The sequence below is a fragment of the Salvelinus fontinalis genome, chromosome 7 (assembly GCF_029448725.1).
Source record: "Salvelinus fontinalis isolate EN_2023a chromosome 7, ASM2944872v1, whole genome shotgun sequence".
Lineage (NCBI taxonomy): Eukaryota > Metazoa > Chordata > Actinopteri > Salmoniformes > Salmonidae > Salvelinus > Salvelinus fontinalis.
The window spans coordinates 19,325,066-19,347,545 of record NC_074671.1 but is presented as its reverse complement, the minus strand read 5'-3'; the positions used below and the strand labels follow the sequence as shown (position 1 = coordinate 19,347,545).

The following is a 22,480-nucleotide window of genomic DNA, read 5'->3' as shown; positions in this document are numbered from 1 at the left end:
AAAGTGTAGCCTTGAAACGGTCATTACATTTACAGTGAGTCGAGCAGACATTTCTGATTCCCTCCAGGTTTAAAATGAAGACGTGTCTAGGTCTCAATGACACCCTAGACGAGTATGATGTACTTAGCTAACACTTTCTCCCAAAAAACGTGCAACTCTTGGGTCAAAGCTGGGGAACGGGAATTTGAGAGACTCAAAATGGATTCAAGAGAATTAATACCACTAAGAGAATCAACATTGCCAAGTCAAGCCATCATAAACACCACCATCACAGAAAAATCAGCAGTGTGAATAGCCACTGCAAGCTGAACGGCCATTGTAAGCCAACCCAACAACTTTTTGCGTTACCCAACAACTACGTTACGCCAATGTTTGAGCCAACTTACTTTTTAAGGCCCCTCCCGCCGTCGCGCTGCCCTGGGATCTTGGTGTCGTGGTGGTCGTCTTGGAAGTCATCTTCGTGGTAGTCATCGTCCTTCTCCGAGCTGCCTCGTCGGTTGCGGATGTGCAGCGGCACGTAGCCCGGCGTGGGGCCAAACACCATCAGGTCGCCCTGGCCCAGGAAACTCCTCTCGCCACAGTAGCAGAAGGCACACAGCTTTTCACTGAAGGGGACACATAGGAAAGACACAGGATAAGCAATGCCTGGTGTTCATTAGGCACCAAAATGGAAGAAAATGGACTGAAAAGGAAAGTGACTTGTCCAATAAGAAACGTGCATTGTTGTTTTGTTGCAAAACGTTTCAAACATGACCCTGCTCTCTGTACCACTTATTCCCAAAACTGAAACCAATATAAGTACTTTTTTAAATGCGTGGGGGTGGTAGGGAAACACTGCCCCAAAAACAAGCTCTACCTACGTACCAACAGGGGTTGAAAATACCAATAAAAAACAGTTTGACAACACCCACACACCGAGCAGCCATATTCTTTCAATCTGATACACTGACGTGCTGCCAACCTGTAAGGTAAATGCTGACAACTAAAACAAACAAAAAAATAATTTAAAAAAGGAATTACAGAGAGATGCAGTATATATTTAGATATTTGCTTTGTAAAAAAATGGTTGTTATTAGGGACCCTTAGTATGCTGTACTTTATTCTAAATCTATAACTACTGTTCCCTGAAAGAGGGAAACGAGTTACAACTATGGAGAGTCGCATTGTGACTTCGGTTGAAGAATCTAAAATCACGTCTGAAATCCGCGCCTCACTGGAAGCCCCACCTTCCACAGGTAATAAGCGTCAGGCGTATCGTGATAATATCGTATGGTGAGGTCCCTGGCCATTCCCTATTAAAACAGTGTTGAATATAGTAGTCTTTATTCTTTTACGACAATGGTATACATGTTTTGGTACCCGACCTTAGCCCGACGAGCCCCGACATTATACATCAAATTAGGGCCGGATAGGGCCAGTTCTTCCATCAATAACTAGGATACGGGCAGGGCATTACTAAAATTTTGAAGCTGAGCCATTTGCTCGTGCTCTGCTGCGCAGTACAGTCATATCTGACTAAGAACATAACATGGTGTCAGAAGTGCATCAACATCGTCAAATAGAAAACAGGAGAGATTATTTCACAGAAAATAGTTTTGACGGAGATTAGAGTGACGAAAAGTAACTAACTGCTGCTCTGTCATGTCTCGTCATTGAGCAGAGCAGCCCAAGTGGAGCCATTGCTATGAATATTCACAGACCCAGAGCCGCCATTAGCAAGCAGCGCGCAGGGAACGAATGACAGACAGAGAGGAGCAGCTAACGGATTTACTAACGGAGGAAGTTATTTCTGATTTCTGGTAGTGCCGGGCCTTAAATTTTAGTAGTGCCGGGCATGGGTAGGTCCTGAACGTTGTGGCATGGGTAGGGCTCGGGCTTAAAATTCATGCCGTGCAGGGCTCTAGTGTGTGTGTACGATGAGTATGCATGTGCATATGTCTGCGCCCGTCTGTCTGACTTCCTGCATCCCTCCACATGTTGTCAGGGCCTCTCTACTGTACACTAGCGGGAACACAATCTCTACTAATTGGAACTAGTAAGAAAAAGCCATCCCCTTGTTTCTCTCGCTCTCTCCCTCCCTTTACTAATTACAGTAGCAGCCCTGCAGTCTGCAGGCTACCCCCGATGGCCCCGAGACCTCTTTACCCAGCCTGCTTTTCCCTTCTACCCACAATCCCCAGCGCTCAATTATTTCCGCTGCTCGTTCCCCTCCCCCACCTCGTCTTTCTACCTCCCTCGCTTACCTTCCCTGCACGCCTTACCCTCCCCACCATGGTGGCTCATTCAAGCATGCAAGCACACTCCTCCCTCACACCCTCTGAAAATACACTGTCCCTCTTTTCTTTTGCTTATTCCCTCTGTCTGTCGCTCTCTCGCAATGCACACATTGGCCCACACTCATTTTGTTGGGTTGCACAAACACCTATACCCACTGTGTGTGCGTTGAGACATAAATATACACACGCTTTGCCCTCCATCCACTGTTAACCACACACCTCTCCCTGGACTCCTCACACACACACACAGCTGTGACTCAGCATGTCAGAGTCATTTTCTCACTCACCAATGCCCTCTCATTTCTATCCTCTCCTTCTCTATTATGTGACTACACACCCCCCCTCTCTCCTTCGCACTCTCCCTCCCTCTGAGAATGGCTAGAATGTCAGTCTTACTCTGCCTCTCTTACTGGAATCTCATTTTCCCTTTCCCTGCCGCCATCTCCTGCTCTGCCTTATTCTGGCCATCTGGCACGCACGCACACTCTTTCTATGTCACTCTCTTCCCCTCACCCTACTCAACTCACATTGTCTCTTCCTCTTACCGGACTTTGGCGTGCTCCAGGGTCGAGGCGGAGGATCCTGCAGAGTCCTCCGACATGGAGCGCTGGAAGAGTGGGGAGAGGGGTCTGCCATCCCTGAGGCTAGGCACCATGATCTCCTCCTCGACATCCAGGACCAGCTCCTTAACTTCTGTGAGGAAAAGAGGGGGTAGAGGTCACACTGTTATTTATTTAAAACGCGGGAAACCACATTCAAAAAGCACTTAGTATGTCTACTGACTATAACAGACCATTTAGTCATTGGACAGCAGTAGTGCTCACTACCAAATTATTCAAACTAGCAAAATCCAGGGTGACAGTTGACTTGTTTCTCTTTGGGAACACAGTTGACATAGGCAACAACACCTTATTCAGATTAAACATGGTCTAGTTTCACTCAGGACTCTTTTAGGAACACATTGTCAGATTTTTTTTTTTTTATTGTGACACACGAGTTTATCAGACTATGCAAACACAGAGTTTTTCATTCCAAACCAATGTCTATACAAAACTAAGACCAAAGAAAAACAGAGTTTTGCTGAACAGCAAAAGGATTAGTCCTAACCCCTCACCTGCCAGTCAAAGGCTCAGTGCAACTGGCACCTCTGGGTTGTGTTCATTAACCACCAAATGGAATAAAACTCACTGAAACAGGGTGACTACCTGGACTTATAATATGGACTCCCAATAAGAAGTGCTCATTTTCATTTTTCTGTTGCAAAACATTAAAACATTTTCCATTGCATGCCTTAAATGAACATTACCCTGCAAACTTTCTCTATTCTAGTGTTACTAAAAGCAACACTGAGATTGTGTGGGCTTAGTGAATGCTTTGAGCTCTAGCAACCCTTTCAGTAGGAGAAGGGCTGTGAACTCCAGTCAATTCATCTGAAAATCACAAAAGCATTGCCGAAAATGTCACAACGCATCCGGGCAAAAAGAGATGACGTGACCTTTACCTTGACCTTTAAAGTGACAAAAATGTGGCACTCTTTTCCGATAGAGTTGCTTACACAGGAGTTCAGGGGAAATAATAGCAGGCCAAATAATTTAGAGTTTAGAAACTTTACATCAATGGGACAGACCAATTACATTTATCAACAATGCCTACCACTGTTTGCGTGCATGGGCAACATTTGTTTGCTTTCTGGTAATCAGTTGTGTTACATTCGATACCTCGGCTAGTAACTTCCACTGTTAATTCACACTGCCATCTATGCTCCACACACTGCCATCTATGCTCCACACACTGCCATCTATGCTCCACACACTGCCATCTATGCTCCACACACTGCCATCTATGCTCCCATGTGGGTTATTAGGGATAAGGTTGACGAAGTGGTCAAAACATGGTCACTAATAAACCACACGGGAGCACAGACTGCAGAATGCAGTCTCATTTTTAGCATTTGCTGATTGGTAGAAAAACAATTATAAAATCCATACAACAGTTATTGAACACCTTTGATCTTGTGGTTAGGCTAGTTACCATCATTCTGGATTTTACATTTCATTTAAAATTATAACATCAGGAGAAATACATATGAAATATGTGAATTCACAAAATGAAGATCTGCAATTGTTCTGGAAGGACACACCTCTGTCCAGAATGAGTAGTCTAATATATCATTGTAATTATGAGAAACTCAAAATGGTTAGATTCCCTCTTGGATAAAACACCTTAGCAATATCAATAAGAGCCTTGATAAGGCCCTAGTCTCAGCGTGGAGCAGACTTCCCAGAGAGAGTTAATGAAATACAACACCCAGATTCTGATCCATTTACTTCTTAGTTGTATATATTTTTATAGGGTTAAAGTAAGTCCTGAAACAGTAGGGCATCCACAATCCTCAATCAGGCATTCACAGTACTTTCATAAAATCATTCACTCCGCTGCGCCACTTGAAAAGCAGAAAATGCGTTATTTTGAACCGTTGACCCGGATGTGATTCTCAACCACTCATTAAAGAGTGATAAGGAACTTAGCTTTTTTCCCCCCTCTTTCCCAGCGATGACATTCCTTCACTCTGGAAATGGGAGGATAAAATATATCCTTGTTGTAGCTCGCAAAAGCACTGAAGCGTACACACTGCATCTTTATTTTCTGTATTGTTAAGACACAAAACGCCATTCTTGGAGCAAAAGCAAACCCTGGTCTTTGGTAGCATTCTTCATAACTAAGAGGGAATACAAACAAGATGGCCCAGAATATGCATTAGAATATCGGCCTAAGGGAGACAACTAGGTGGGGTACAAGTAGAACAGGGACCTGATTTTCCCTTTTGACACTGACTCGGCCTAAGTCTATAAGGGGGGGGGGGGGGGGGGGGGGTCATTTTCTTAAAGCATTCCACCTAGGAAAATCCCACTGCAAAAGCCCTGGAGTGTAATTAATAGCTAGGAAATTAATCTCCGGTCCGGCAAGAGGCTTTTGTATGGGGTGGCGTGGGGGAAGGGGGGCTGTGTGTGTTTGTGCACTGCTAAGGGTTGGCAGCACATTTTAGAAGTGGAACAGATCAAGTGATGCTATTGACGTTTGCTGGTGTGAAGCCTTGATCTCATCGTGCATTGGAGAAAACTAGGCAAATCACCATAACTAGGCATTAGTCTCAATACAATTAATTTCTTCCTCCCCCATCTGTCATTACCACAAACAGGTGAAAGGTTTGGATAGGCTTTAAACCTAGTGATCATGGAGGAGAAAGGGAACCACTTTACACTCGAGGCACCCTGTGACAGCAGCACAATAGCAGTTAAAATGATTTGGACTTTATTTCTCTCCTTTGTGTGGCATTTGCCAAGCTTGTGAAGTCATTTACAGGTCAACAAAATGCCAGCAGCGAAACGCGAACCAACACCACCACCAACAGGGGAGTTGACCACGTTCTATCGCAAATATTATCCAGCCCTCTGGCAGTTGATTTACATAATGCATTCTCCGAAATGGCGCCTTGTTTTCCAAGGATGTTCTGCCTTAACGAAGTTGCATCCACAGAGCTATCGGGTTAGAAATGTTTGGGGAAGTGCACGGTGGGCCGGCGAGACCCCTGCAAGCAGCAGCTGCAGATGGCTTTGTAAACATGCCATAACGAGCCAGCGATTAGGCATACATTTTGGCTCTGTGGAAATACAAGTATGAACCAGCCTTTAGTCATCTACCATTTAGCAACGGATACGTCAAAAAGACATGGGGGAAGGTAGATTGCCTCTCTACAGACAACTTGAAGGCTATAGTCTACAGCAGTGGTTCCCAAACTTTTTATAGTCCTGTACCCCTTCAAACATTCAACCTCCAGCTGTGTACCTCCTCTAGCACAAGGGTCAGCGCACTCTCAAATATAGTTTTTTGCCATCATTGTTAGCCTGCCACACACACACACTCTATACGATACATTTAATAAACATAAGAACGAGTGTGAATTGTCACAACCCGGCTCGTGGGAAGTGACAAAGAGCTCTTGTAGGACCAAGGCACAAATAATGATCAATAATTGTGCTCTTTATTTAGCCATCTTACATATAAAACCTTATTTGTTCATCAAAAATTGTGAATAACTCACCACAGGTTAATGAGAAGGGTGTGCTTGAAAGGATGCACATAACTCTGCAATGTCGGGTTGTATTGGAGAGAGTCTCAGTCTTAAATATTTTCCCACACACAGTCTACCTTTCTTTTTCATGCTAATGAGGGCCGAGAACCCACTCTCACATAGGTACGTGGTTGCAAAGGGCATCAGTGTCTTAATAGCGCGATTTGCCAAGGCAAGAAACTCTGAGCGCAGCCCTATCCAGAAATCTGGCGGTGGCTTCTGATTAAATTCAATTTTCACAGAACTGCTTGTTGCAATTTTGAGGCTCTCTTGTTCAGATATCAGCAAGTAGACTGGAGGCAGGGCATGAAAAGGATAACGAATCCAGTTGTTTGTGTCGTCCGTACCTGCGTAATTGCACACCCAGCTAACTCGGGTGCTTCGCTATTTCCCATTTGACATTGTCCGTAAGCTTGAGTTCATTTGCACACAAAAAAATCATACAATGATGGAAAGACCTGTGTGTTGTCCTTGTTAATGCAAACAGAGAAGATCTCAAAATTCTTAAATCAAAGCCTCAATTTTGTCACGCACATGGAATATAGTTGGAGAGTCCCTGTAATCCTAGATTCAGATCATTCAGGCGAGAAAAATCACCCAGATAGGCCAGTCGTGTGAGAAACTCGTCATCATGCAAGCGGTCAGGCAAGCGAAAATGATGGTCAGTAAAGAAAACTTTAAGCTTGTCTCTCAATATTTAAAAAAACATGTCAATACTTTGCCCCTTCAAAACCAGCGCACTTCTGTATATTGTAAAAGAGTTACAGGGTCGCTGCCCATATCATCGCATAATGCAGAAAATACACGCGAGTTCAGGGGCCTTGCTTTAACAAAGTTAACCATTTTCACTGTAGTGTCCAAAACATCTTTCAAGCTGTCAGGCTTTCCCTTGGCAGCAAGAGCCTCTCGGTGGATGCTGCAGTGTACCCAAATGGCATCGAGAGCCACTACTTGCTCGCGCGTTACCAATCCACAATGTCTCCATCATGGTTATTGCACCATCAGTACAGATACCAACACATCTTGACCACCAAAGTCCATTTGATGTCACAAAGCTGTCCAGTACTTTTAAAATATCCTCTCCTCTTGTCCTGGTTTCCAGTGGTTTGCAGAAGAGAATGTCTTCCTTAATTGACCCCCCCATAAACATAACAGACATATACCAGGAGCTGTGCCAGGCTCCCCATGTCTGTTGACTCAACCAGCTGTAACACATATAATTCACTGGCTTGTATGCGAAGTAGTAATTGTTTAGAAATATCTCCTGCCATGTCACTGATGTGTCGTGAAACAGTGTTGTTTGATGAAGGAATTGTCTGTATGGTTTGTTTGGACTGTATTTTAGTTTTTTTGTCTGTATAGCATTGTCCCAGCCATATCCGTGGCAGCAGAAAGAATTAAGTCCTCCACAATAGTATGGGGCTTGCTGCCCTAGCCACTCGGTAGCTCACCATATAAGAATATTCTAGCCCCTTCTTATTAATGGTTTCTGTTGCTTTTATACATGTCTTACTACTCAAAAAACTCATGTGGCTTATTTTTCAAATGGTCATGTTTTGTTTCTAAATGTCTGCGCAAGAGTGAAGGTTTCCACGAGAGAGTAACGGTTAATGTGATTGGATGTTAATTATTTGATTAGGCTACCTGTATTTGACATTGTGTTATTTCGCTAAACTCTGGACGGTTTAATTTTATTTTTGGCAGTGAAACAAGGCTGCTCAAGCGAGAGAAAACTCACCCAAATGTATAGCCCCGTTGGAAAATATAAATGTACTTTTAAAATGTGAAGATTAGTATTATTGAATCACATTTTTATTTGGTCTACCCCGACGACATTGCGCCTCCCCCAGTTTGGGAATACCTGGTCTACAGGCATTGAGGAGGCAGCGGGTCTGCATCGCGGGGGCAGCGGGTCTGCATCGCGGAGGTAGTGGTCGTGCAACAGCTCCAAAGAACTAAGTCTTAATGATGAGAGGCATTTGGTAACTGGATCAAATCTCCCCCGAATACCAACACCCCACCCTATCAGTGACGGCAGCCAAGCACACATGTATGAAGACAACAGCACGCAAATATTAAAAGAGGAACACGCATGAAAGCACACACAAAGAGGCACACACTGATACAGGCATGTACACACACACACAAACCTTTCCATGATGACAGAGACAGTCAACTCACCCATATCCTGCATGTTCTCTGCTTCGGCGGTCTCCGTCCCGTCCATGCTGTCCTCATCCTCAACCTGGGCTCGGCCTCTGCTACGGCCCCTGGGACACACACGGAGAGGAAACAGTCACTGATCTGATCTGCCTTTCAGGCTGTGCTCAAGGAGGAGCAACATTGTTACTTAGGTCTGCCTCAACAAATGAGGAGCTGCCTTTTGAAGTAGTATGAACAGTAATACAGGCATCAACAACATGTAAACAGCCATCGAGCTCAACCTCATAGCTGAGCTTTATTGCAAGAGGAACAGCCCATAAAGTCAGTGTGGCAGAGAGGAAAATCTCGTAAAGTCAGTGTGGCAGAGAGGAAAAGCCCATAAGGGTGGCTACGTTGAAGAATCTCAAATTTAAACAAATCAAAATGTATTTTATATTTGAGATTCTTCAAAGTAACCACCCTTTGCCTTGATGACAACTTTGCACACTCTTGGCATTCTCTCAACCAGCTTCATGAGGTAGTCACCTGGAATGCATTTCAATTAACAGGTGTGCCTTGTTAAAAGTGAATGTGTGGAATTTCTTTCCTTCTTAATGTGTTTGAGCCAATCAGTTGTGTTGTAACAAGGTAGGGGTGGTATACAGAAGATAGCTCTATTTGGTAAAAGACCAAGAACTTTGAAAGTTTCTTCAAGTGCAGTCGCAAAAACCCTCTACCGCTATGATGAAACTGGCTCTCATGGGGTCTGCCAAAGGAAAGGAAGATCCAGAGTTAGCTCTGCTGCAGAGGATAAGATCATTAGAGTTAACTGCAGCTAAGAAATTGTAGCCCAAATAAATGCGTTCAAGTAACAGACACATCAACTGTTCAGAGGACACTGAATCAGGCCTTCGTAGTCAAATTGCTGCAAAGAAACCACTACTAAAAGGACATCAATCAGGAAGAGAGGAAGAGACTTGCTTGGGCCAAGAAACGCAATGGACATTAGACTGGTGGAAATCTGTCCTTTGGTCTGAGGAGTCCAAATGAGTTTTTTTTGTTCCCACCTTCGTGTGATTGTGAGATGCAGAGTAGGTGAATGGATGACCTCTGCATGTGTGGATTCCACCGTGAAGCATGGACGTGGTGGTGTGATGGTGCTTTGCTGGTCGCTGTCAGTGATTTACTTAGAACTCAAGGCACACTTAACCATCATGGCTACCAAAGCATTCTGCAGCGATACCCCATCCCATCTGGTTTGCACGTAGTGGGACTGTTGGATTGTTGGAAAAGCATTCCTCATGAAGTTGACTGAGAGAATGCCAGGAGTGTGCAAAGCTGCCATTTAGGCAAAGGATTGCTACTTTAACAAATCAAAACATATTTTAGATTCTTCAAACACTTCCTTGGTTACTACATGATTCCATATGTTATGTCATAGTTTTAATGTCTTCACTATTATTCTACAATGTAGAAAATAGTAAAAAATAAAGCAAAAACCTTCAATGAGTAGGTGCCCTAACTTTTGACTGGTACTGTAATTAATATATATATACTTTTTTTTTTTTAAGCCCTTTAAACCAGACACCTGTGGCCAAAAAATTTATCTCAAAATGTAACTTGAGCGAAAGCTCAAACCATGTTTGTTTCAGTAACATTTGTTAGGTTTGTTTCTGTTCACTTCTCTCTGCCCCATCTCTGGAGCACTGAGCAGTGGAGTTCACAGCTCACCACTTCCCTTCCCTCCCCGGTCTGTAATAGGCCTAACCAACACTGATGTTGCAGCCATAGCAGCCAAATGGGACGCACCGCTCAACCTGCGGCTTACTGCTCAGCTGCTGGTGATGTTGTAACGGGCTCATTCTACAGAAAAACTCTAAATAACATTGAAAAAAATGTGACACTTTTAAAATAATTTTCTACATGATTCCAACATGAACTGGGAGAGAGAGTATTGGTGCTCATATCAGTTCCCTTTACCAAGCAAAAGCAGTGTCATGAACCCTGTGGTGGTAGCAGACCGAACATGCAATGGAAACCAGGGCACCAAACCAGGGCATCCAAAACAAGCCCCTGGAGTGGAGAAAGAGGGATAGGACTGGACAGACAACTAGGGCAAGAGAGAAAGCTGGAGGGAGAAAAACACACCTCTGTCTAGCTCTGAAAACTTGGCTGGACTATCTAGAACAGCTCATGCATAGTGGGTCTGTGCGAATGTAGCTTCTAAAAAGCTCTTGCACTTTCTGGCTCTCGCTCGCTCCCTCTCTATGTGCTAGACAAGAACAAAGAGGTGCTATTCAGAGTACTTACCAATGTGGCTCTCTTAAATCAAAGCCTGCAACCCGGACCAAAATGGCCTTCTTCTTTAGATCACGCGTCTAACTCTGCAGGTTCACTCCACATTTGTACTCGATTGTTGAATTAAGATAAATAATAAGTAAAGAACTCCTCACCAGGGTCTCCCGAGTGGCGCAGTGGTCCAAGGCACTTCATCACAATGCTAGCTGTGCAACTAGAGATCCTTGGTTTGGGTCCAGGCTCTGTCGCAGCCGGCTGCAACCGGCCCAGCGTCTTCCGGGTTAGGGGAGGGTTTCGGATGTCCTCGTCCCATCGCGCACTAATGACTTCTGTGGCGGGCCGGGCGCAGTGCATGCTGACAAGGTCGCCAGGTGTACGGTGTTTCCACCGACACATTGATGCGGCTGGATTCCGGGTTAAGTTGGCATTGTGTCAAGAAGCACTGCGGCTTGGTTGGGTTGTGTTTCAGAGGATGCATGGCTTTCGACCTTTGCCTTACCCGAGTCCGTACGGGAGTGGCAGCGATGAGAAGACTAACTACCAATTGGATACCACAAAATTGGGGAGAAAGGGGTATTAAAAACCCTCACCTTGTTGTCTAGGTCTTAATTGAAAAGGAAACACCAAAAATCTGCAGACACTCGGCCCTCCATGAAATTATTTTGACACCTCTGCTTTAGGATGGACTAGCCTAGATGTAGATTGATTCCGAACACTATGACTAAGTGCCTGAGCTGGTCCAAATAACATAGGTTCTTCTGAAGCAGCCTAACCACCATAAAAAGCAAGAGCAGAATCAGAAAGCGGGATATACACGTCAAAGGAAGACACTTCCTGGGTTTGTGCTCAGTTGGGAACAAAAACAATATTCCAGCAATGCAATAAGCTGTTTCAAAGGCAAAACTGATTGGACGGCAAAAGCATGGACTAGTGGCCTCAAAAGCAAACCACCCAAACACAAAGTTTGTGGTGGGAAATATTGGGTTTCCACTGCAAACAATTGTGAGGCTTTGCGGCCTATTCTACCTTGCACAATGCGATGGCGAGGTCAGGGGCTGAGGCATCGGGTAACCAGGGTTGGGTTTCTGGGATGGAGACGGACACCGCTATTGACGCTGCCATCGGCAACCGAATCCCAGTGCTCTGATCAATGACCTACATCATCGAAAATGCAAGCACATTGTGTCCAGGGCCTGGAACAGGTTTAATCCAGGTCAACTGGTCTGGCCAGACCAATTCCTCTCCTTTCCACACCAAGCATAGTAACTAGTAGCCTAATCTACTGTTCAGCATTTTTCATCCAGCCTGCACTGCAAGATACTGGTTTTACTTATTAGAAATTCATGCCAACCTCAAACAACAATTCTACAACTTCTCCAAAATGACTTTTTGGTCCATCAACCACTCTGGCAGGTAGATTTAGTTAAGTTAGTTGAGAATGCTTTGTAATGTTTCTAAAATAATAAATGTATTACTAGACCTGAGTCATTTAAACAAAATATCACAGATGAGACAAATTTCACCTGCCCCTTTAATAGTGGGAGATTACCGTGGCAAAAAGACTCATGTTTGTACCTGTGAGATTGAGTCTGGCTAATCTGACTAGTAGCCGTGTTGTCTTCTCTTCCCTAGCAGTTGAAACTCAAACATTGGAAAAACAACCTGGCTTGTGAACAAAACAATGCAAATAGCCAAGAAACACTAGGACGAAGTCTCACTTCAGTGTACTTTAGTTTCAAGTAAATTAGACCAACTTTTATACCTGTGCGCAGCGCTTCTAAAAATGAATATTTCACTCAGCACGTGCGCACAGCCCCCAGCCAGTCAGTGTTGCTGCGCGAGATGGGATAGGCTATATAAGATTTGTAGCTATGAAACAAAAACGGCAGAAATACTTAGAAAAAAGCTACTGCAGCACAAATGCTCGTGAAATGCTCGCACTGTGGCTCGTGAAATAGACATTTTACCCTCCGATGGAAAACTCTGACGGGTGGCGGGTGTTCATTTTAGGCACTGGTTGTCTCCAAATCTGTGTCCTAAACAGATGAAGTAAAGAGACTTGATAGGTGGAAGCCAGACTAGACATTTTAGTCATTAAGGAAACGATATGAGGAAGGGAAGGTTTTCTAGGGTACCTAGTTTAGCAATATGTTGGACATGCATGGCAGTTCAGGAGGTGGTGGAGCTGCGGCTGCCCATAGAATGGATCACACTTGAGGGATTTCCAATTGGACAGTTTAAGTTAACGGTGGAACAGTGGTCGAACACCAACAATGTCAAGTGGCCCATGTTTGCAAAAAGAATGCAAGGACCCTCAATATATGCAACCTCCAGACAATTAATGTTCTAGTGTCAAGTGCCTGACAATAAGACTGATAAAAAATAAATGAAAAGCCTCAAAAGTCCTCGTAGGGATTCGTTGGTTAATCCATGCATGAAGTCAAACAGTGCCCAACCCCACGAGAAACCTCTAAACAAACAAGAAGAAAAACAGAAGTACACAGTGATGCTTACTGGTATGCAGGCACTGCATAATACATGATTCATGGCTATGTGACTTCCCAGAATCCATGGGTTTTGCCAAGCGGGGGCACCTAAATGGATTTTACGTGTACCTGTCCTAACTCCCGTACATCACAGAGGTAAACAACTGATGAAATGTGGGCTAATGTGTAACCCGAAGGTAGATAAGGCAGATCCTTCCACATGCTGCAGTCCGGTCGGAGATTAAAGGTACCACTCGCAAAGAAAAACAGCAGTGACAATCCTAAATAAGGCTCTTGGCATTTCTCTTTTCAAATCCAAGAGCACCAAAGATAATTTTCCATTTTGTGCAAACCTTTCGAACAAAACTATTTTTCTAACCAACCGCTAGTCAGAGAGAAGAACGGATGAGGACGGTCCTAAAGACATGGCTCAGCCCAAGGGAACCGGTGTAGCATCCATTGGTCATATGGCCCAGGAGGAACTCTTGGAAAACTGTCATGTTAGTCTTACAGGAGTATGCTTATTGTCATCATCAGCCACCTTAACTCCAATAAATCACATTTTATTGGTCATACACATATTTAGCAGATGTTATGTGGGTGTAGCGAAATGCTTGTGTTCCTAGCTCCAACAGTGCAGTAGCATATAACAATTCACAAATCTAAAAGTAGAATAGAATACAGTATATACATACGGAATGAGTAAAGCTGTATGAAAACATTTTTAAAGTGCCTAGAGTTCAATTGTTAAGGTGGCCTGTGATTCCATGTCTATGTATATTGGGCAGTAGCCTCTAAGGTGCAGGGTGGTACACGGCTAGTGATGGCTATTTAACAGTCTGAAAAACAGCTTCTATCTTAAAGGCCATCAGTTTCTCGACCCCAGTTTTGATGCACCTGTACTGTCCTCGCCTTCTGGATGATAGTGGGGTGAACAGGCCGTGACTCGGGTGGTTGATGTCCTTGATTGATCCTTTTGGCCTTCTTTTGACATCAGGTGCTGTAGGTGTCCTGGAAGGCAGGCAGTGTGCCCCCAGTGATGCGTTGGGCTGCGGTTGCAGTGCTCCAGTTGCCGTACCAGGTGGTGATACAGCCCGACTGGGTGCTCTCAATTGTGCATTTGTAAAAGTTTGAGGGTCTTAGGGGCCAAGCTGAATTTCTTCAGTCACCTGAGGTTGAAGAGGCGCTGTTGCGCCTTCTTCACCACACTGCATGTGTTGGTGGACCATTTCAGATTGTCAGTGACCTGTACACCGAGGGACTTTCCACCTTCTCCACTGTGGTCACGTCGATGTGGATAGCTAATCATTCAAATTCATTTTTACTGGTTCATATAAAACAGAGCCCACCCCCCATATTTCTAAGTTTAGGCTACCGTTAGTCTTAGATTATACTAAGAATGAAATTGCACTGGTTCATATAAAGAGCCCCCCCCCCCCCCCCCCCCCCACAAAAACACCAATACAGGACCGATCAAAGTGCTACTCTTGTTAATTCCAATTCCATGCACGTTTTACATTTGCACCACTCAAAAGCATGTGGTATCGAATAGAAGCAGTCAGTCACAAAAATATGAATTTGAACGTCATTTGCATTTTTTTTACACACATCCAGAAACTTAAGGTCACAATTCTACTACAGTGAGAAACGGAGCAGGTAGTGTTGGGCAGAGAGAGCGAGAAAGAGAGCCGAAAAAAAGCTGTTGCAAGTAGTTCCAGCTTGTAAGGCAGTGGCGAAATCCCGGCATGGATTAACTGGCTGGGATGGGGCATACTTCCTTCTCCATAGCTGTTTCCCAGCATGCCATTTAACCATTTCCTCTCAGTTTTTACACTTCCAAGCTTTTACAAGCAATTGTTTAAACCAGATTCAAAACAAACGCAATGCTAGAAACCTTTGATATGCGGACTCACAGGACATTCCTTCCTCCCAACCAAAAGCAAACAAGGGTCAATTAAATTTACCTTCAACCTATTCATTACCTGCAAGAGCCGTGTTGCAAATAAGTACTCCTAAAATTCTTGTTTAAACTCCAGCACAAAAACTAGGTTGAGCTTTGGGGTTGAGATCTGGCAACCACAAAAAACACTATTGTGCACTACTGCAACACAGAGGCATGGAGGTTATTTTAGGGTAACATCAATGGCAACTAGGTCTGACCACTAAAGGGACAAAATGTAATGTGGCTATTGTATTGATACATCCGTAAGGCCAATATATTGAATGTGTATTAAGCCCCTTATACAATACAGTAACAGTAGACCCAGGAACAACCAGGGTTCCTAGTCTGGTGTATTTGGGGCTTTCCTAAATCACATTCTTTGATAGCCATCAACCAAGTGCCTTCCACCCCTATTTCACTGCTGACACGATTCTATGCCACCAATAACATTTAAGAAATACCAATGCTCTGAAATTATAAAACAATTCAAAATTATATGGAGCCATTGTGTCCATATTGCGAATAAGCGTCTCTGTCAAAGCTATTTGTAAAGCACCCTCTTGATTGACAGCTGTTCCGAAAAAACCATGCCAGCCATTTAGACAGTCAGGTAAGAGTTTTGGTGATTCACTGCCCAGACCCCTTGGGCATTGCCGCAACGGGAGAAATTAACACACGCAGCAGCCATTAGGTTATGCAAGCAGTCTCAAGGAGGTACTCTAAGCTCTTGCAGTCTTTGTAAAAAAATATATTTAAAAAGCCTGGCACACAGAGAGACACTTCAGTGACATAAGCAGTGGGTCTAGGGACAAGCACAGTGGGTCTAGGGACAAGCACAGTGGGTCTAGGGACAAGATTTCCTTCAGAAAAAGATAGGATCTATGAGGAGGAATAGGGAAGCGAAACCTTTGCAGAAAAATGTAGCAATTTCCTCTGAAAAAGGGTTCTTCTAGTTAGAAACCAAGCTTGATCATTTCTGGCATAAAAAGAAAGGTATGAGTTGCAAAAGGTCAAGGCAATAATTCCGATATAGATTGAGCCCTATAAATCATTGTTATTCAAGGATACGTTGTTTATTCCCCATCTGGGACATATTAAGATCGCCTCGGTGTGAGTGTGTATTTGTTTCGCGCCCCGATCCATGCCCACCCGCCCACACATACACACCTTGAAGAAAAACAAGGACTACCTGGAACAGAGCCTCTAGGAAGTGGCAGACAGATCACATAACAGCTGTAACACCATACAGCAGTGCATATACATTACACTGTATGTATAGAAGAATGCTAATGGGAAAACAGGCAAGGAGCAGTGTCATCCACACACACATTTCCAGGAAGTCAGCGGTGACATCATTTGAACACCAGCCATGCATTTACGGTCCATAATCAGCCAGGTGACATTTTGACTAGGCCAACCAAGCTGTCCCAAGTTCTCAATAGCACTAAGTAGCATCGAGCCATTTAAAAAAGGCACAATATGGGATATTTCCAGTTGTCCAATGGCAATTTCAAATAATATATATGAAAATAAATACCTTAGAAATACCTGATTAGCTTAGTACAGCTGTCGTACCCAATCATTACTGACTGTCAGTTGCATCCATAGCTCATGAATTTGAGCGCGGTTACATTTCTCCAGCGTCATCCCTCAGCTTTATACCAAACCAAGTGACGGGGCAAAAATAACCTTAGGATTGTGGGCTTTCAGTCATATTTTCTATCCAATACTATGTGTTTTTGTGTGTATGTGAATAACTAACGTCAGAGAGTTAAGTAAAGTTTAAGCATAATCTTTTACTCAGGTATAACATGTTACGGGTCACAACATCCTAATCAGACATTCATAATGCACCTGTTTATATATCCTAGATAAGTGCCCCACAGGCACCATCTCTGGCTTGGCATTATTCCCATTATATTAATATCTTCCTTTTCATATAGAATTAGCTTATATGTGGCACACAGCCACAAAATGTTTAATTTCTTGGGTCGTGTTGGGGCAGAATACTGAGCCTCTGGCTTTTCTTGAGACTGGCTTCGACGCGAGTGCCCTGCATGGATACGAGAGAGAATCATTGGGCGTAGAGTTTCTGGCACTACCACCCTGTCGCCTTTGTAGACAACCTCTTCCTGCATTGTGAGTGTGTCTCTGTATGTCCAGTAGTCCCTCACCGGGATGGGCGTACTCTTTCCTGTGTCCGGCCAGCCTCTTAGGATAAAAGACTGAAGCATTCAAGAAGTCTTGTCCTCTGCTGAATGAGCTTTAATAGCATCCCAGGTCTGCGGGGAGATGTGAACCATGCTACTGATCAAAACATCAACAACCTCAGCCTGTAGAGCATACACTGTCTCATTTGTCCGATATTGCAGGTGACTAGTTGTTGGTAGTACTGCTCTAGACAAGAAATCTGCAATGTGAAGTTCTATTCCTTTCTTGTATAGTACCTGTAGTTGATAACGTTGAAGCATCATCACTTCAAGGCAGTCAGATAATTTTTTAAGATAACCTCAAGCGGCTTGTGGTCATTGATCAAAACGGTCACCTCTGAGATGAGCCCTTTTGTTTTTCTTTAGTGCTGATGTGATGAATGACATGTTGGTGGTTGAGCTGTAGCAACTTAAGCTTTTCACACATTTCTGCTGAAAGGAGAGGCTTTTGGAAGGTTTTCACCACGTTTCCCTATCATGATTGGCTTGTAGTTCACACTCCCCTACTGGTGTAATAATCAAGCCATTGTACAGCCTTAGCCTTGCCTTGCTTGGTTGAGGCTTTGTATCTCCATCCTGCATTACTTGCATAAAGTCTCTGTAGCTGAGTATATTTGAACCACTGTCTAACTGGTATTTGATACTGCTGCTTGGTTCATAATCGCAGTTCTCACATGTCAGTGGGGTAAGCTTTAAGTTCATAAACCATTTATCTTTGCCACTTTGAACAGAATTAACATCTGTCATGTATAGCATGTTCGCTTCTTCATCATCATTTTGATCACTGCATGTATCCTGTTCTAGCAGATTGACAGGCTTACTTTGTCTGTCTGTACACTTCAGCAAAATGGTTATTTTTTCCACAGAATTTGCATATAACCCCATATGCTGGGTATTTCGCTCTTGCGTGTGTTGATCCACAGTACGTGCACCCTTCTTTAGTATTTTTCCGCCTTAGATCACGGTCCGATGAATTATGTTTCCATTTTCTATCGACATGGTCTCTGTATTTGTTCCGAGTGGCATAATTGACAGATTCTGCCTGTTCAGGGACAGTGTTCATCTTTTTTAATTGGGTCTGCGTCTGTTCACTTGCTCTGTATATATATATATATGGCTTTATTCAGAGCGTAAGTTGTGGTTCACGCAGCATACTTTCTCTTATCTTTACAGCCAACCACAAGTCTGTCTCTGATCATTTTGTCTCTCATTGACCCGAAATCACATGAATCCGACAATTGACGCAACCTCACAACATATTGACCACACGTCTCTGCTTGAGTTTGATCATGTGTTAAAAATGAATCTTTCATAAATCACATTACGGGTAAGTTCAAAATGTCTTTGCAAACCGTCAAGGATTTTCTTTGAATTTTTTCTATCCTCTTCCCCCAGATCTAGGTGACGCTGAAGCATATAGCACTCTTCCAATAACACTGAGCAGTGTTGCCACTCTCACATGCGGGTCTTTTTTATCTAAACCTGTAGCGATTTCATAATTTTCCTTCTGATCATGGAAGAACAAACAGTTCTGATACAAATTGCCTTTCATGTCCATGGCGCTAGGCACCAGAATTTGTTCGACTTCTTCAAGCTCTGTCAAATTGGTTGTTGATCATTGCAAGACAACCATTCTCAGGTCTTGCCATAGATTTTTCCAAGTAGATTTAAGTCAAAACTGTAACTCGGCCACTCGGATACATTCACCGTCTTCTTGATAAGCAACTCCAGTGTAGATTTGGCCTTGTCATTTCGTTTTTTGTCCTGCTAATTGGTGAATTCATCTCCCAGTGTCTGGGAGAAAGCAGACAACCAGGTATTCCCTTTAGGATTTTGCCTGTGCTTAGCTCCATTCCGTTTCTTCTTTATCCTGAAAAAAAATCCCCATAACAATCACAAGCATACCTATAACATGATGCAGCCACCACTACGCTTGAAAATATGGATAGTGGTACTCGGTAATGTGTTTCACTTGCCCCAACCATAATACTTTGTATTCAGGACAAAAAGTGAATTGTTTGCCACAGAGTTCCTTCTGTACAGGCTTTTTTCTTTTCACTCTGTCAATTACAGTTGAAGTCGGAAGTTTAAATACACTTAGGTTGGATTCATTAAAACTAGTTTTTCAACCACTCCACAACCACTAGCTCCCACCTCGACAACAGCCAGTGAAAATGCAGGGCGCCAAATTCAAAACAGAAATCCCATAATTAAAATTCCTCAAACATACAAGTATTATCAACCATTTTAAAGATAAACTTCTTGTAAATCCAACCACAGTGTCCGATTTCAGAAAGGCTTTACTGCAAAAGCACACCATGCGATTATGTTAGGTCAGCACCTAGTCATAGAAAACCATACAGCCATTTTTATAGCCAAAGATAGGAGTCACAAAAAGCAGAAATAGAGATAAAATGAATCACTAACCTTTGATAGCACTTCAATCATTGAATCACTAACTCATAGCACTTCATGTTACACAATAAATGTATGTTCTGTTCGATAAAGTTCATATTTATATCCAAAAATCTCAGTTTACATTGGCGCGTTATGGTCAGAAATGCATTGTCTAAAACAAACATCCGGTGAAAGTGCAGAGAGCCACATCAAATTACAGAAATACTCATCATAAACATTGATAAACGATACAAGTGTTAAACATACGAATAAAGATAAACTTCTCCTTAACTTCTTATGGCTGCAGGGGCAGTATTGAGTAGCTTGGATGAAAAGTGCCCAGAGTAAACGGCCTGCTCCTCAGTCCCAGTTACTAATATATGCATATTATTAGTAGTATTGGATAGAAAACACTCTGAAGTTTCTAAAACTGTTTGAATGATGTATGTGAGTATAACAGAACTCATATGGCAAGCAAAAACCTGAGGAGAAATCCAAACAGGAAGTGAGAAATCTGCAGTTGGTAGGTTTTCAACACAGTTCCCATTGAAATCCCCTTGAGATATGAATGAAGTTGCACATCTTAGGGCTTCCACTAGATGTCAACAGTATGTAGAAATTTGAATGAGGCATCTGTGTTGTGGTACTGAATAAGAACAGAATGAACAGGTGTCTGGGAGTCAGCCATTTTCTGGTCACACGCATTCCACATGATATCCACTTGCGTTCCGTTCCTCCTCAAGACACATATGAATTCTCCGGTTGGAACTTTATTGAAGAAGTTTGATAAAAACATCCTAATGATTGATTCTGTACTTAGTTTGAAATGTTTCTTCGACCTGTAATATAACTTTTTTAAGTTTTTGTCCGAAGTAACGCTCGGTTGAGCGTATTTGGTATTTGGACATAAATAACGGACATTATCGAACAAAACAAACATTTATTGTGGACCTGGGATTCCTGGGAGTGCATTCTGATGAAGATCATCAAAGGGAACATTTATCATGTAATTTCTGGTTTCTGTTGACTCCAACATGGCAGCTAATTTGACTATTGTTCTGAGCGCCGTCTCAGATTATTGCATGGTTTGGTTTTTCCGTAAAGTTTTTTTGAAATCTGACACAGTGGTTGCATTAAGGAGAGGTATATCTATAATTCCATGTTTATAACTTGTATAATCATCTACATTTATGATGAGTATTTCTGTTGAATGATGTGGCTATGCAAAATCACTGGATGTTTTTGGAACTAGTGAATGTAATGTGCCAATGTAAACTCAGATTTTTTAATGTAAATATGAACTTTATCAAACAAAACATACATGTATTGTGTAACATGAAGTCCTATGAGTGTCATCTGATGAAGATCAAAGGTTAGTGATTCATTTTATCTCTATTTGTGCTTTTTGTGCCTCCTATCTTTGGCTGGAAAAACAGCTGTGCTTATTGTGGTTTGGTGTGACCTAACAATCGTTTGTGGTGCTTTCACTGAAAAGCATATTTTAAAATCGGATACTTTGGTGGGATTAACAACAAGATTACCTTTAAAATTGTATAAGACACATGTATGTCTGAGGAATTTTAATTATGAGATTTCTGTTTTGAATTTGGCACAGGATTGCAGCCCCAAGAAGTTAATGCAACCGCTGTGTCAGATTTCAAAAAGGCTTTACGGAGAAAGCACACTTTGCGATTATGTTAGGTCTGCACCTAGCCACAGAATCCCATACAGCCATTTTCCAGACAAGGAGAGTGTCCAAAAAGTCAGAAATAGCATTCAAATTAATCACTTACCTTTCATGATCTTCATCTAGTGCCACTCCCAGGTCTCCATGTTAGACAAAAAAAAAAATTGTTTTGTTCGATAATGTCCCTCATTATGACCAAAAACCTCCTTTTTGTTTGCGCGTTTTGTTCAGTAATCCGAATGCTTAAGGCGCGTGCACTAAGTCCAGACGAAAAGTTTTTTTTTAAAGTACAATAAAAGTTAGTAGAAACATGCCAAACATTGTTTAAAATCAATCCTCCGGTGGTTTTTGTCATAAATAAACAATAATATTTCAACCGGACAAAAAGCTTCGTCAATAGGAAAGGAGAAACATGAAAGGCGCGTTCCTGATCAGGCAAATGGCTGATGAATGGAAATTTCCACTGGCCACTGATTGAAAAATTAGGGAGATACAGCACTTTCAGAGTAAACGCCTGAAACAATGCCAAAAGACTGGCCACATGTAAAGGAAGCCACAGAGCTTGTGAACTGGGTCCTAAGTCTTTGCATGGTGGATAGGCTTTCAATGGAAAAACAGCCTTTCAAAATAATAGTACTTCCTGGTTGGATTTTCACCTGCCATATCAGTTCTGTTATACTCAGACATTATTTTAACAGTTTTGGAAACTTTAGATCGTTTTCTATCCAAATATACTAATTATATGCATATCCTATCTTCTGGGCCTGAGTAGCAGGCAGTTTAATTTGGGCACGCTTTTCATCCAAAATTCCAAATGCTGCCCCCTACCCTAGTGAAGTTAAAATATAGTTTTGGCAAGACGGTTAGGACATCTACTTTGGGCATGACACAAGTAATTTTTCCAACAATT

At 42.7% G+C, this 22,480-nt stretch overlaps 1 protein-coding gene across 23 annotated transcripts in view; it reads right to left on the bottom strand.

The window, feature by feature from the left end:
- LOC129859164 (histone-lysine N-methyltransferase 2C-like) overlaps positions 1 to 22,480 on the bottom strand; it is a 216,761-nt gene that overhangs the window by 175,661 nt on the left and 18,620 nt on the right. For 22 of the 23 annotated variants that reach the window (XM_055928604.1, XM_055928584.1, XM_055928588.1 and 19 more), the window contains exons 3-5: positions 8,590 to 8,678; positions 2,822 to 2,969; positions 387 to 605 (exon numbers count right to left, since the gene is read on the bottom strand). In XM_055928604.1, the coding sequence (XP_055784579.1) occupies positions 387 to 605; positions 2,822 to 2,969; positions 8,590 to 8,678 (456 nt within the window). The remainder of the gene's footprint in view (positions 1 to 386; positions 606 to 2,821; positions 2,970 to 8,589; positions 8,679 to 22,480) is intronic. The other variant, XM_055928586.1, reaches the window with a different exon arrangement.